General features: G+C 39.9%; 1 protein-coding gene across 1 annotated transcript in view; it reads left to right on the forward strand.

Moving 5' to 3' along the window:
- Positions 1-14577, forward strand: part of ikzf2 (IKAROS family zinc finger 2) — a 30794-nt gene that overhangs the window by 11988 nt on the left and 4229 nt on the right. The window contains exons 4-6 of the mRNA XM_084725335.1: positions 982-1083; positions 7467-7658; positions 9568-9735. Coding sequence (XP_084581461.1) covers positions 982-1083; positions 7467-7658; positions 9568-9735 — 462 coding nt within the window. The remainder of the gene's footprint in view (positions 1-981; positions 1084-7466; positions 7659-9567; positions 9736-14577) is intronic.

Consider the following 14577-nt stretch of genomic DNA (forward strand, 5'->3'; position numbering starts at 1 on the left):
GTGTCATGGACAACGTCTCCCAGTATGCCTCACTCAGCTGGGCTGCCGCTACAATGGAACAATACCACAGAAGAGGTTGTCAGACTAAGAGGAGCTGTCACAGCAAGGGGAGATCTGACACAGATTTCTCTTTCATGTATGAGGGATCATTGCAGACATTCAGCAACGACAAATTGTAACAAGGCCTTCCTTGTAGCGGTTTCAGATGTAGCACGTTGCACGTTCCTTTGATTCTTACCGGAACGTTCACAGTTACAGCTGCTGCTATATCAATTTTAAAAGCAGAAGGTAGTCTGGTCTCGTTTTAATAGATACTTACTAGTTTGATCGCAGTTGTCTGGTGCTTGAGGAAAACCTGGTGGTGACTGACGGCTCACTGTGGTTCCTAAGGGATCTGACACCTGGGTCAGCAGGGGTGTTTGCCTGTTGCCACTGTATTGTTCTAGTGACCCTGATGGGGCCAGGGTGTAAGGGGATAAGGGATTGGTTTGCTCTCCCTCTGAGTGGACACAGGGCTATCCATAGCCTGGGTTCTGTACAGACTGCTGAGAGGATGCAATCTGATCCGCATTTGCTGGACATTAGGATCCCATACGTGCATAAAGAGAGTTTAGTTAGTTGCTTTCTGCATTCTGTAGGGTGACCTTCATAATGACCATTCAGCTTAGGCTCAGAACATCACAGAGGGATGAAATGAATCATTTTTAATGTAACAAGAGAGGACCTTACACAAGGCTGTTTATTGTGTTTGCCTAACTAGAAATGTGTTTCTACTGTGCAGTTTCTTTGTGCTATCTTTGTCTGTATGACGGTGAATAGACCAGGAGTATTTCTCATGCTGGATATGGAGTGTATTAACACAGAACATCCAAAAAACCCAAACTGGACATTTTTCACATAAGAGCACCACATTGTATCTGTTGTAAAACTACAGTATTGTACAGCACAATGAAGATTGCTGTGTTTCTGTTTGTCTCCCAGGTAACGGCCAATGCTCTCCCGGTGAGGAGAACTCGAGAATGTTGGCGGATATGTCAACACCTAATGGACAGACAGTTCCTCAGGGTCCTAATTCTCCCAGTGGTGAGTGCTCAATCAAGAGATACACATTTCTGCAGTCTGCCAAGAACAGCTACAGTTCATTCTTCTTAACACAAATATGCTGTTCTAACTCAGTGGATTGGTTCATTCTGATCATTCGTATTTGGCTTTGCTTTAATTAAACTCAACACGTTCACAATGAAAGCTTTCTGGAAGGTGAGATAGATAGATGATGTGCTAAGGTTGGATTTGATGCATCAGCAAAATGTTAGTAGATCAGGAAACAGGTGCTTCTGATGGTTTGGCTTGTGTCTTGCATGCAAACTGACAATCACACTACAGTCAAAAATCAAAGGACCAGTGTGTACCTAGCTTGCAGATGACAACCAGTATATCTCTCCCTGCCCTTTCGAATATGACAAGTGCACAAAACGCAAAAGCCCATATGTAAAGCCAGTGTCTGAGTTGTATGTATTCAGGGTCGTATTTCTTTACTTTATGCTTTGGAGCGTTCATCAGCGTAGGACTGTTTCCCACGTCACCTTTTCATTAGTCTCACAAAACCAGACCTCCACAGCGTTCTGCACTGGAGAAAGATCTGGCTCCAGCCATGATCATTCTGCTATAAGAAAAAAAAACAAAAAAACGCTCTGCCTGGTTTGCATTTCTTTAAACTGATCGCAGTTTTTTTGGGTGCCGCCAAGTCCATGCTGCAGTGACCGTGCCCCTGCAGAATTGATCGAAGATTTGCCATCCGGGGGCGAGCCCTGGCATTAAATGGCTAAATTGCAGTAGAGGTTGTTGTTGTAGCGACAGAAGACTTTGAAAACACAGATAGCAAATATAGTGTGTGACCACTAAAGCAGGTGGCCAATGGCAGGTTTATACCCACAGAGTACATGCAGTGAGTCAAGCTACTTTTTAGTTTAAAAATAAGATGTATTATGTGTCACTGCACCCAGGGAACTTTAGCTACCTAACAGAGACAAAACACGCTTGCTTCTACCTGATGATGTGTCATGATTGACATGGTCATTTTCAAACGCAGCTGGTTATTGAAATTATCCATCTGACTTATTGTGGGCTCTGATTCCCACCAGTGGACCGTGGCATACTAGCTGAGAATGGCAGTTTTAAGGCAATCGCATTGGTGGTCATACACTACTTCCTAACATACTAACCTCCCGCATATTTTATACGCCGGACCTTTATGTAAAGAATTTGAGAATTTTGTGCGGAAATGCCACATTGCAGCTTGTACCATAACACATTTTTTTAAACTATGTCACACTTATCCAGAAGTGTTGCGTTCAGTCGATTGCCCGGATGCTTCAGATTAGCTTTAGCGATGTCACTGTGAGGCAGCAAAGCAAGAAAAGGGGAAACTGAGTGAGATGAGGCAGCTAAGTGAGAAAAAGGGAAGCTTGTTTCCCACAAGTTTAGAGATGCAGGGAGGCGGGCTGGCCGATGGTTTTCACAGGGAGATACTCTTCACCAATAAGTGCTGTTGTCATTCTGGAAGTTGCCCAACATGATTTTGCTATTTGAGGTTTGGTTACAAAAGATGGGCTGCATCACATAATCCGTTGAAAATGAGCATGAAGCGCTGTCAGATTTCAGTCAGACTCCAACTTGCAGGCTTGAACACAAACAGTTGTGTATCGTGCACTCTATCGGGCAATAAAGGGAGAGTAGAATTACACCCTTTGGGCTTGGTGACAGTTTAGGCTGTAAGAGTGAGAGCATGTCTTTTTCATAATGATGAGCAGCTTTCAGTCAACCTTTCAATCTGTTGTGATCTTTCCGCTTGAATTTATATGGATTTTGATAAACTCATATAAATTGCAGCCTCCGCTACAGGGGTGGAAATATACAAAAACTGCATCTCGACCATTTTCATAGCTGCTTTTGTTGCTGCAGCCGTTGATCAAAAGTGTATCCTCATCTGACCACTCTGTGCATTCCACTCTGGCACACTGGAGAGACAGATGTAAAGATGCAAGGAGCTGAATAGCAAGGACGTTCAGGTCTGCTCCGTGTTGCCAGGATACAGCTGTCTTGCTCAATCGCAACGCGGATACTGGGATAAGGGTTTCTCCTGTACAAAACTGTGACATTGGAAACATACAGAATCAGTTTAAAGAAGGCAGCTGCTTCTCTCGTAGTTTAAACATTGCCTTGGTTTTTAAATGTGTTTTACTAGCCTATGAGAGTTAAGTGGATGCAGTTCCAAAAGCCTGAGGGGACAGTTCATGTATGCAGTCAGATGGGAGGCCCAGGTAAAACAACCACATATGCTCACCCTGTGATTACTGCCCTGGTAAATCCCAAAACAGGATCATCAGGATCAGTAAGTTGTGTTTGGAGAGTGTCCAGACGTCTGAAGCCAGTGTATCAATTTTAACCCATTAACAACACAAAGAGTTGATTTTTTTTAGGGTGCAATGCTACTATTTACAGGCCCAGTACTCACGGTGTTGAGGAAAACTGTCATATACCAAACTGCTAGTTACTTAACAGTGAAAAGTGGTTAAACTACATTGTGACTTCTCTCAGAAAAATAAGCTTTTCAAACTAATACTACTCTCAAAAAGTAGTTCAACTACATCCAAAGACAATTACAGGAAATGATCACAATCTGAGTGAAGAATCTCATATTGTTACACGGATGTATAACTGAACTGACACTGATAGTGTATCGATTCTCAAAAACACTGTATCGTGACATCGTAAGACATGCAAATATTCGTGGCTGTGGTTCATTTTGTGTTGTCTTTAAACCTCAGACTGCCAGATAGCAGTTTTGTTATCTATCTTAGCTGTTCTGATGCATATAAAGTAAACTTTTTAAACTTGGATTCAGTGCATATGGTGGTGTGTTTTTTACACTATGACAGTTTCTCTAAAATTGGATTTGCCGATACACAGCACTACTACCACCCAACTACTGCAAATTTTAATCAAACTACTAATTGATCCACATGTAGTTAAACAGACCCCGATACTGATTACCAAGTATGACCCTTGGAAATTGTAGGGGGAACAAAGTCAGGTCCACTATGGGGATCTTGTCACGTTTATATCACCTAGAATCACAAGTTTGTCTCAGAGTGCAGTATGAAAGAGCATAATTCAAATATTCCCTATGTGAAGCATGCAAATGGCTTTGATATTGTCGCTGAATACGACAGATGTACAAATACTAAACAAACCAAGCACAAGAAGCTGTGAATATGTCTACATTTTGCTTGATCACAGCATGCTTTTGTAAAATGATACATTTGGTTGTATATATTGCATTTGCATGTAAATGGCTGGAAATGGGGACAACTTCCAACAAGATATGGAACTGTTTCCTCTCTCTCAGAAGACAAAATGAAGCTGCCTTGTGGCAGAATTAGAAGTGGTAGACAGAGGATAGTCAAATCTTGCTCAAGCGTATTCTCATCTATCCTAAACTGTTATTCAAGGATTCAAGGACATTTATTATCATCATACATTGGGTTTATACACAGAGCTGTACATCTTGTGTTTTGTACAGTATAAAATAATATATAATAATAATAAGATTATTGGCTGAATATTTTCTGTTTTTCTGATGGATTTAACTATATACAGCATGTACAATCAAAGTGATTGTTGAGACACAACTGCAGGTGAAGTAAAGGTGAAGTTCTGATATCATTTTTTCCACCCCTTGATACGTATTCCAATATCTGAACTTTGTGATATGATTGCTATCGCTGACTGTGTTTGCACGCACATTAATTTTCCACTGTTATTCAGAATACGACAGCAATCTGAATATGATACAGGACATAGAAACAGCATATTGGCCCTTATTCTGAATTTAGCACTTTGATGACTCAGGTTTTGGGAGCATTTTTTTTTTTTAAAACACATACAGCTCATGCAGAATATGCATCTCAAAGCTGGAGTAGAGATGCATGAACAAAAGAGCATTTTCTTTTCTTTCATGACAGAAGAAGAAACAAAACTGCTTTTAAATATTATGAAAGGCTGAGATATTAACAGGTTTTTGGTAGAGGGAGGCTGTGTTTGCACAGGTAGACCAAATCAGCCAGCCGAGGAAAACCTTGAAAATATACTAATTTCCATAGTTCTTCATGTAAACAGAATTATTAGTGGAATATATTAATTTTAACTTGCCAGCTTTGTAGGAATATTGCGGGGAACGCGGCAAAAACTTGAATGTTTTGTACGAGTAACCAGTCATTGTTGCCATTGCTCAGGTTAAAAAAAAACGGTGTGCAGGAGGCTGGCTGGAAGTAGTAGGGTCATGTCTCAGGGCTAATGAATAATGTGATATGAGATCAGTGCATAGAATCTCATGCTTCCCAATACCCTACCCAGCATTTTACTCTGTATTGGAGGCATTTCCGATACTGGTATCTGTATCGGAAACAACCCTAAATGAAACTAGGTGTAGCTGTGACTGATTATTATCTCCTGGATCATTAATCTGTGTATAAGTATTACTAATTGTTGGTGACTGATAACTAAAGACTGCAGGTGGTGAATAGTTTCCCGCCACAACCACCCACACACGCTCACACGCCGACACACATACACACACAATTATACAATCTTTTGTCCTTGTCATCCAGCCAATCTCCCATTGCTTGTCAGGTGTAAGCTACAGGGCCTCAGACACTCCCTTTCTCCTCAGGGACAGCCAGGAACCAGACCAGCCTGTTTCTTCTTCTCTCTTTATCTTCTCGATGTATCAGTCCATCCTAATACTGTCGACAACCTGAGTTGCTAAGTTACTTGGATGTCACTTATACATGGCCCATTTAATTATGTATTGTTTGTCTATGGTAGACATTAAGATGCCAGCTGGCAAAATATTTTTTGTATTTTTTTTTTGTCATACAATATTCCAAGGAAACTTAAATTAAATACATTTTCAATAAATATTTTTAGGGTAAACTTTAGGGTGCATTACCTCAAAGCAACACAATACCATGATGGTAAGGAATGAAAAAAAGAGAGTTGTTGTTTAAAAATTGAATAAGATTTATTACAGTACTTAATGGGAATGTCCAATTGGCTCAACGGTTTCAAATTTATGGCATTTGAAACTGACAAAAAAAAAAATTATGGCATTTGCCTAAAAGCCTAAAGGAATCAGTGCGTTAAAGAGTGTCAGCAAACTTTACATCAACAATCTATCAAATCAAACTATCATATCAGTGTTTGATCATTTGTGTTACATTTAAATGCTTGTTTTCTGGTGCGCGTCTTTTCCGACTTACCGTACTCCGTGTTGCAGTCATTTGTTGCGTTGCTGCCATCTTTGGATTACAGGTTGTGAATTAAAATAAAATAGTTTTCAATGAATTTTACACCCTGTCTTATATTGGCTGATCAGTATATAAACCTAAATACACAATTTCAACGGTGTTACTTCAAGGCAACATTTACATTTTACGAGTTTTCCATTACTTAAAGGAGAAAGCTGTAACATATTTACTGTCATAAACCATAAAATGACCATGATGTCTCATCAGACATCATGAAAGTATGTTAATTTGAAATACTCGCTTCTCTGACATCAACGCTGCAGCCCTGCTGTCCTTCTTTGAAATTTCTCTTCCAGGCCAGAATAAGTGTTTTTGTATGCGTGTTTCATGTTAATTAGAAGTAACGCAGAATGCTCTCTGAAGGGGTTAGAATCTATAATAAGTGTGTGTAAGAAATAAGAAATGTGTCTTCAAGAAATCATTAATAATCTTGTTGAAGCTGCAGATGTTTATAACGGTTAAATTGATCAATATGTTAATCTCTGGCTCCAACTCACTATTTGGACTTTTTGCATGTGCACTTGCTAGATATTGCTCCTATAATTATCAAACAAAGTACATTGAACAATTAAAAAATAAACCCATCTAATAATGTGAATCCTTGCTGTCCAGTTTGTATAATGACAGAAAAAGACATGTTCAGACCATTTTTGTGGAGTGAGATGATGGAGCTGAGCTGAGGCCACAAAAAAGGGATCCAACATGGCCTCCAGAGAGTTATGTGAGAAATGAAAACACTGTTGTTAGTTTCGTTAGGGTCCTGCCTCTTTTTTAAGAACTACCCCTAATTCGAGGAAGTATTGCGTCAGTGTAAAAGCCAACACAGGTCCGTAGAGGGTTAAGTCAGTCTGTGTCCACTGCAGATCAACCCATTATGCCTCAGACCAGCACAGTTTGTCTCAGATCTTTACATTTTAGTGTCATATGTTCAGGTTTGGTCAAGTCATGTCTTCCAGAGCCAACCTGGGCTGCATAGTTTGTGTAGAGAGCATTTTTATGGTGGAGGTACCTTTAGGGCGTTTCCATAAAACCTGCATTATCTGAATGTGGCATTGTAAAGATGCGCATCTCAGGATGGCCGTTGCTTTTGTTTTACAGAACTGACAATTAAGCAAGAGGAAGAAACAGCGGAGGAGGCTGACAACAGAAGCCCGGCACTCGAAGAAACAGGCCAAACAGGGGAGGAGGAAGTGGGACTGGAGGAATCCATGACTGGCAGCCCAAACAATGTACAGGATGGATTATCGGGACCAAATGTGACGGCTGATGCAGGAAGTCGACAACCAAACGGTACCAATAATGAGTATAAAAGTGTGTAAAGCTTTAAAGAAGCTGTTTGGTATTAACTGTCACAATTATTTCACGAACATCTTTGTACATTAACAGTCCAAACAGGATCTTTCTTCTTCTAATGATTAAAATCAGGGCGGTGTGTACATTTCCCATTCTTTAGAGTGAGTCAGAAATCATTTGTTTTCCTCGACAGTGGGTGTGGAGTTCTTTCTGAGTTTTTTTTTTTTTCTGTTTTGTTGAAAGACAATAGCTTAGACTTGGAATTATTATCACGGAAAAAATATCCTTGGAATCCCCCGCAACCTGTTCCAACTGACGCCACGACTGCCTGGGCTGTCACAGCATTAGGATCATATTTCTCTTTTCCAACTGGCTGCAGATCAAAAGATTTTCCATTAGAACAGAAGACAGTAGTTGTGAGTCGCTGTAAAATCAGAAGTGTACATAACAGCATCTTTTTTCTTATGTAAGAGAGGTAGGTGTGCACACTCCCATTCATTACTTTGGGAAATATTGCATTTACTGTAAAAAAAACTTTCTAAACAGGATCATTAAAAAGAATGGTAAACTGATAGTTAATTAAATGTTAATAGTTGTTTTGTATGTGCGAGGGTCTTCAGTCAACTCAGAAATAAGAAAAATGCAGGTAGACTTTCAAAATAAAGGTGTAAAAGCTAATTGGGGAAGTTTAGGCAACAAAACTACTCATATAGGTTTAAGAAAAGATCATGTTTTAGGTTAAAATGTGTTACTTGTGTCAGTTCATGACTAGACGTGACGTGACGTGACGTGACGTGACGTGACGTGACGTGACGTGACGTGACGTGACGTGACGTGATGTGACATATTATAACATTAGTTGCAACTATCCAAATAATGTTTATAGACTGTTTACAAACCAATTATTAACCTTTAACAAGATGATATAAATACCTGGTCTATCTCTTTATATATTGATTACTTTAAGGTTCATAAATGTTCATTTGGTAATCATTAACAAATAAGTAATATTGTTTCTTAACATTGAAATAACTATTAAATAAAGTTAATCAACTATCAATTTACCATTTATTAATAATGGGTATTATAAAGTGTTATTAATTATTCAGTACTATTCATTTATGAGTGCTGTTATATACGACTGCTGCACCGAAGCTGATACAAAAATATTTCTATTGCAATTAGAGAGAAAATGGTTCATTATTATAATGAGAGACTGAACAGATGTTTTGTTTCTTGATTGACGTTTGTAATCATAGAAACAGTTCAACTTAGGGCTGAAGAATTAATAAATTTTTTCTCAAAACTGCAATATGGTCTACGGCAATTTTCAAAGTACAGCAGGTACAATATTTGTTAAAAGCAAACGGTGTGTCAAAATACCATTTTTAATTAAATGTTTCCATGCTACAGAGATGTCCAGGCCCACACCTCATGTTCAACAGACATCTGTGTTTGGTACAGACGCCTGCAAAAATCACACCGTAATCATTAAATGTTTTTCAACGAAAATGAGAATAATGATGTAAAAATTACTATTCCTTGTAATATCACGAAACATATCACAACTGCAAAATTAGTCAAAATAATCACAAAATGTAAAACTATATAAACTATATATATATATATATATATATATGTAACTATATATTAAAAAGCATTCATGCCCCAGCTCGAGGATCATATGTCATGTGAGGACAGTTTGACAGATGTGATACTCAGCTTTGTGTGCTTAGTGGTTCCTGCACACGGTGAGACAAAGTCAGCGGTCAGTTATGAAAAAGAAAAGGTAAATTCAGTTCAGTTAGTGACAAAAAAAAAAAAAAATGATGTTCGGTGTTGATACTTTCTAAAAACACCTTCCACAATGAGTGCAGTGTTGACTTCCTGTGCTTGCCTCTATTAGGTGACAGGCCGTTCCAGTGCAACCAGTGTGGCGTCTCGTTCACTCAGAAGGGAAACCTGCTGCGACACATCAAGCTGCACACAGGCGAAAAACCTTTCAAATGCCCCTTCTGCAGCTACGCCTGCCGGCGGCGCGATGCCCTCACCGGTCATTTGCGCACTCATGCTGGTAAGACTCCCACCCTCTTCTCTTCTCTTTTTACTCACCCACCTCTGTTACCCAGAAGAGACTTCATTTCTTTCATCAGACGAGCTTCAGAGATCTAGAAAAAACAGCCCACAGTGCTTTTAATGCGGGGTTTGACTATACTTATTTTAAGATGGTTCAATATTGGAGAACAAAGCCCTGCTAAAATATTTTTTCTTACTTGTGTTACAAGCCCACAGTCTCACCCACTGCTATGTGAATGTACTTAATCATCCCAGTCTGCCTCAATCATAATGTATGAACCTTGAAAACTACTTTTCCCTTGAGGAAAACAATCATCTGAGGACTAAGCGTACCTACAGAAAGCCAAAACAAATGCAACAAATGGTCAAACAAATGCCTGTTACTTTCCATTTTTAACTATCGATAGGCTTTATGCATACCTTTCAAATGTTCTCCTGAGATACTTTTTCTTCTTAAGATTTCTTTGACTAATGGAAGATCTTGCAGAAATATGGTAGCCACAGTAACCACACATGCTGCTGGTTGGTGACTCAATGTCTCGTTGTGTTGTTGGATAGAAATAATGGTATTCTTTTCTTTTTTTTTCATGTGAGTTTATGTGAGTGCTTTGTGGTTAGGTACCAAGGACAAACTGTTCCTTGGTTGCTTGACTAGGAGGAAACTATCTGTCTGTTGAGAAACACATGGGGAGTGCTGCCTGTGTCTCTCAACTGTAACCCACTTTCCTATCAGAGAGGATGTGCTCGCCCCTCTTTTGCGCCTTTGAAATCAAGGTCAGACAATACCGTCATTTCTGCCTGTGATGCCCGCACAGGGGGTTACTTAACACACTTCTCTTTTCAGATAGAGGTGTGCGCTTGGGTGTGCATCCCTGTGTTTGTGTACAATTTTTGAGTGCAATCGCTGTCTCAGTTCTCACTTCTTTCATGCGCTTCTTGCTTTTTCTCCACATCTGTCTTCCACCGTCAGTCACTTCCTTTATTGTTCAGCTGAATTTGTTTGTTACATTCCCCCATCGTAATTAGAAAGTTACACCTGCCTTCCTCTGGTCATTCACTGGGAAATTTGATGTTGCCAAGTTGTGCTGTCATGACGGTCTTTTACGAACAGGGACTCACTACTCCCTGCTGCAGACCTGGCAGCTCTGGCCTGGTGCCCTGCCAGGAAGAACAGGTGTAGCCAAAAGAGGGAAATAAAGCACTGAAAGAGAGGTCAGGCGAGGAAAAATATACAACAAGAGTGAGAAATAGTGAGAGCAGTAGAAGAAAAAGTGTGTTGAACTGGGTTGCTATCCCTAAGGACTCTATGTATGTGTTAGAAGCAGTCTGAGGGAAAGCCTGCTGCTTGAAACGCAGCTGTAGGGCTGGATATCGTTCAGAAATCTTCAATACTGGTTCCTGAACTTTTTTAACTACCAATTTTACAAAATCCATTTTAACAAAAATAAAATTACATTACTGTAAGTTACTCATTTTAAAGGAAGCAAACACCTGGGAGCTGCTGGGGAAACTGTTTTTACTCTGAGCACTTTACTCGACCGTGAATAACTGGGCTTAAATTTTTGGGCAATATAAAAAATATTATAAATAATCACTCACATAGCCAGACCTATCTTCTGCAGCGCTCACAGCTGGAGAAGAGCATTCTGCTATAAAAGGGGAAAAAACCCTGGCTTGTTTGCATTTCTTTAAACCAATCAAATTCATCATGGACAGCGCTCGGCCCAGGATGGGTGCCGCTGCAAAATAGTGTCAAGGGAGGCTTGTTCCGGTGAAATATTTGTATGTAGGGAGGCGAGCCCTGGCATTAAAATGCCTAAACCGCACCGAAAGAAAACGTAACAGTTGATACCTACTTGTTTATGTTCTTACCTTTAGCAACCCAGGTGTTAGTTTGCCATTTTCAGCACACAGGTTGAACATGAAGCCGCTTGTAACAAGCGTCCAATGGCAGGCTGAGTCACGCTGCCGTCAAAACTCCATGTGTTGAAATTTGTTATCGAATGACAAGGCAGTTTTTAACGATTGATAGTATTGAGTATCGATAGTATTAGTACCATGAAAGTATTGAAGTTTGGTTCTCAGCCCTACACAGCGGTAAACTGTGTAAACTAATAACTGAAAAACAAACACATCATTAAAGTCCTGTGTAATAAAACCTTGTTTACTACTCCACAAGGTTAGCCAACATGTAGTAATGACATAACAACTAAGATGATTTAAGCTAACTAGCTAGCCAACTTGAGCCAATGTTAATGATTTTTAGAGACGATGGGATTTCTCAAAGTTAATAAATATCACACATACAAACACAAAATTGCTCTGCTAGTTCAATCTTGTGGTTACTGAAGTATCTCCTGCAAACAATACATTTTACATAGACAGATTTAGCTACTACATCCGCTTCTTCACATGTATTTTTAAGCCAGTAGTGCTGCGTCACAGACTCGTCAGCACAGCTGACAGATCATGCGGACCAGAATTTCCATTTCACGCAAACATTTCCAGTAACCCTGGAGCATTGTAAAATCCAAAGGTCAAAAGGTATTAAAAAAAAATTGTTGGCATTTAGCTTTTCAAAAACAACATTTTCACCACAGTTACAAAACTGTTTGCTCTCAGCTTGTCCCACACAAGGGGGACACACCTGTAACCAGGTGGTGGTGTAACAAGTGTGTAACACCTGCAAGAAATAGTTTAACAGGAGGTCAGAGTCTATGCCCACTGTGGTTTGTGATTTATTTTCACTAATAAAAACATTTCAAAATGAACTACAAAATGAGACATTTTTAATTCTTATTGTAGCAAACTCATTTTTGCTCCAGCTCTGGCAGTTACAGTGTAGGCAATGCTGGAGAGGCAAAGGATTTCACATTTTGTAAGACAGAAGACTTCAATTCAAACAAGTTCCCGTTTATTAGCCAAATGCAATCAGTCAAGTGAGTCTGAGTGCACAGTGTGTATCATTTGCATGGATAAGAATAGCGGCTGAAAGGTGGATTCTTCAGGTTCATCCAACATCTGCACAAGGTCGTGTGTGGGTGGTTTTATAAATATGAAAAAGTAATGAAGTCTATGTTGTGTGTGTGTGTGTATGTCTGTGTGTGTGTGAGAGAGAGAGTGTCGATTTGAACTACTCAGAACAAGGGAACGATACTTGATTGAATACGGCCTGCCTTCTCCACTATTTTGCTTTCATGGCTGGAATGCAGTAAAGAAAATCATTTCCATGATGACATTTGATTTAGAAGTGACTCTTTCACTACCCAGAATGAATATTACTGCAATCCTGCAGGCGACCCACACTTAAATAATACCGAAACCTTTTGTCATTAGCCAAGAAAAAGATTATAATGAACCCTAGTTTCGAGTTCTGCCAATACAATGTCAGTCATAGACCACAAGAGCACTGAATGACAGATAAAGCACAAAACCTGTTATCATTCCACATGATTCACTTAAAAAAGTGTCTACTGATGCAAGATTTGCCATGTCATTCTGTAACAAGTGGGTTTTATTTCACTCACACAAACCATAGAAGTATTCTAGAGAAGAAAATGTAACGTTTGCAGATGAAGAAATATCCAAATGTGAGTAGTGTGTCGTCTTGAAGAACAAGAAAAAGAAACTCAACATCCCTTTCTGTGGGAGAAAGAGTGCTTGTGTTCACGTGTGAACTATCACCTACCTCTCTATGTGTGTGTGCGTGTGTGTATGTGTGTTACAACCTCCCTGCCTCAGACTGAAACACGTTGGTTTCTCACAGTGACAAGACCGTCTTCTTCTAGTAATAGCTGTCACCATTAGGCCAGTGAATGTCTTACTACATCACATTGCTAATGAAGGTGTCTGGGTCACACTGGTGCGTGCTTGTGTGTCCTCCAGTTAACTCACAGACCACCTTTATGACTCATTTCATTAGTTATGAGCACACGGACCTATTTCCTCAGCAGTGTCAGCCTGCGTAGGATTTTCACTTTAATACAGTATGCTGCAACTGCATTTTTAGCTAGCAAGCAGGTTTATTTTTATAGCACCTTTCACAGACACAAAGTGACTCAAATAAATAAATCTAAGATGAAGGTTTGTAGCTGCTTTGTAGAAGAGGCCCCCAGACTCCAGAGGTTTCAAGCTTATTAGGAGACTATTCCAAAGCTTATGGGCTGCAATTTGGAAAGAACAAGCTCCCCGAGGCTTAAAGCAGTGTTTTGCGGACTAACAAAATAAACTCGACTCTCAATCAACACGAGGGGGAGTAGATAATGACTGAATTTTCATTCTTTGGTGAACTATCCCTTTAGCAACTATTGGCCTACATGCCTTCCTGGTAGTTAATATTGTCTTTCAGTCATTGCAGTCACACTTGGACGCTGCTGGATGGGATTAGTCTTGCGATACCAGACAATCGGAGATCTCGCCGCCTACTGATCGTCCAAATGCTAGCAAACCTACACGCCCCTTACATATCATTCAGGACACGGCTTACCGGAAACAATGCTCTTTCCCTGACTCTCCTCAGTAGAAAGCACACAGTGTCACTGCCCCGATATGTAGGCCGCCCTAAAGACTTTGCATCGGTTCAGCAATGGAGGTTTTTTTTTTTAAATCTCTGTTTCCACCCTGTCTTAGCAACGAAAGCTGGGAGATTGTCCTCAGCTTCTGTTGAGCGAAACCTTCAGAGACAGACTTGAGACGCCAGGCTGAGACAGATGTAAAGGATATGTCTTCATCTTTCCACTTGTCTAGGTAGGAAGGAATTGAATAAAATAGAAATGGCACAATGAATCACACTCCACCTCCATAGCAGTTTAACTTTGGAGTTAGTTTCCTACCGCCACCA

Source organism: Lutjanus erythropterus, chromosome 8, assembly GCF_056507025.1.
Source record: "Lutjanus erythropterus isolate fLutEry1 chromosome 8, fLutEry1.hap2, whole genome shotgun sequence".
Taxonomy (NCBI): Eukaryota; Metazoa; Chordata; class Actinopteri; order Lutjaniformes; family Lutjanidae; genus Lutjanus; species Lutjanus erythropterus.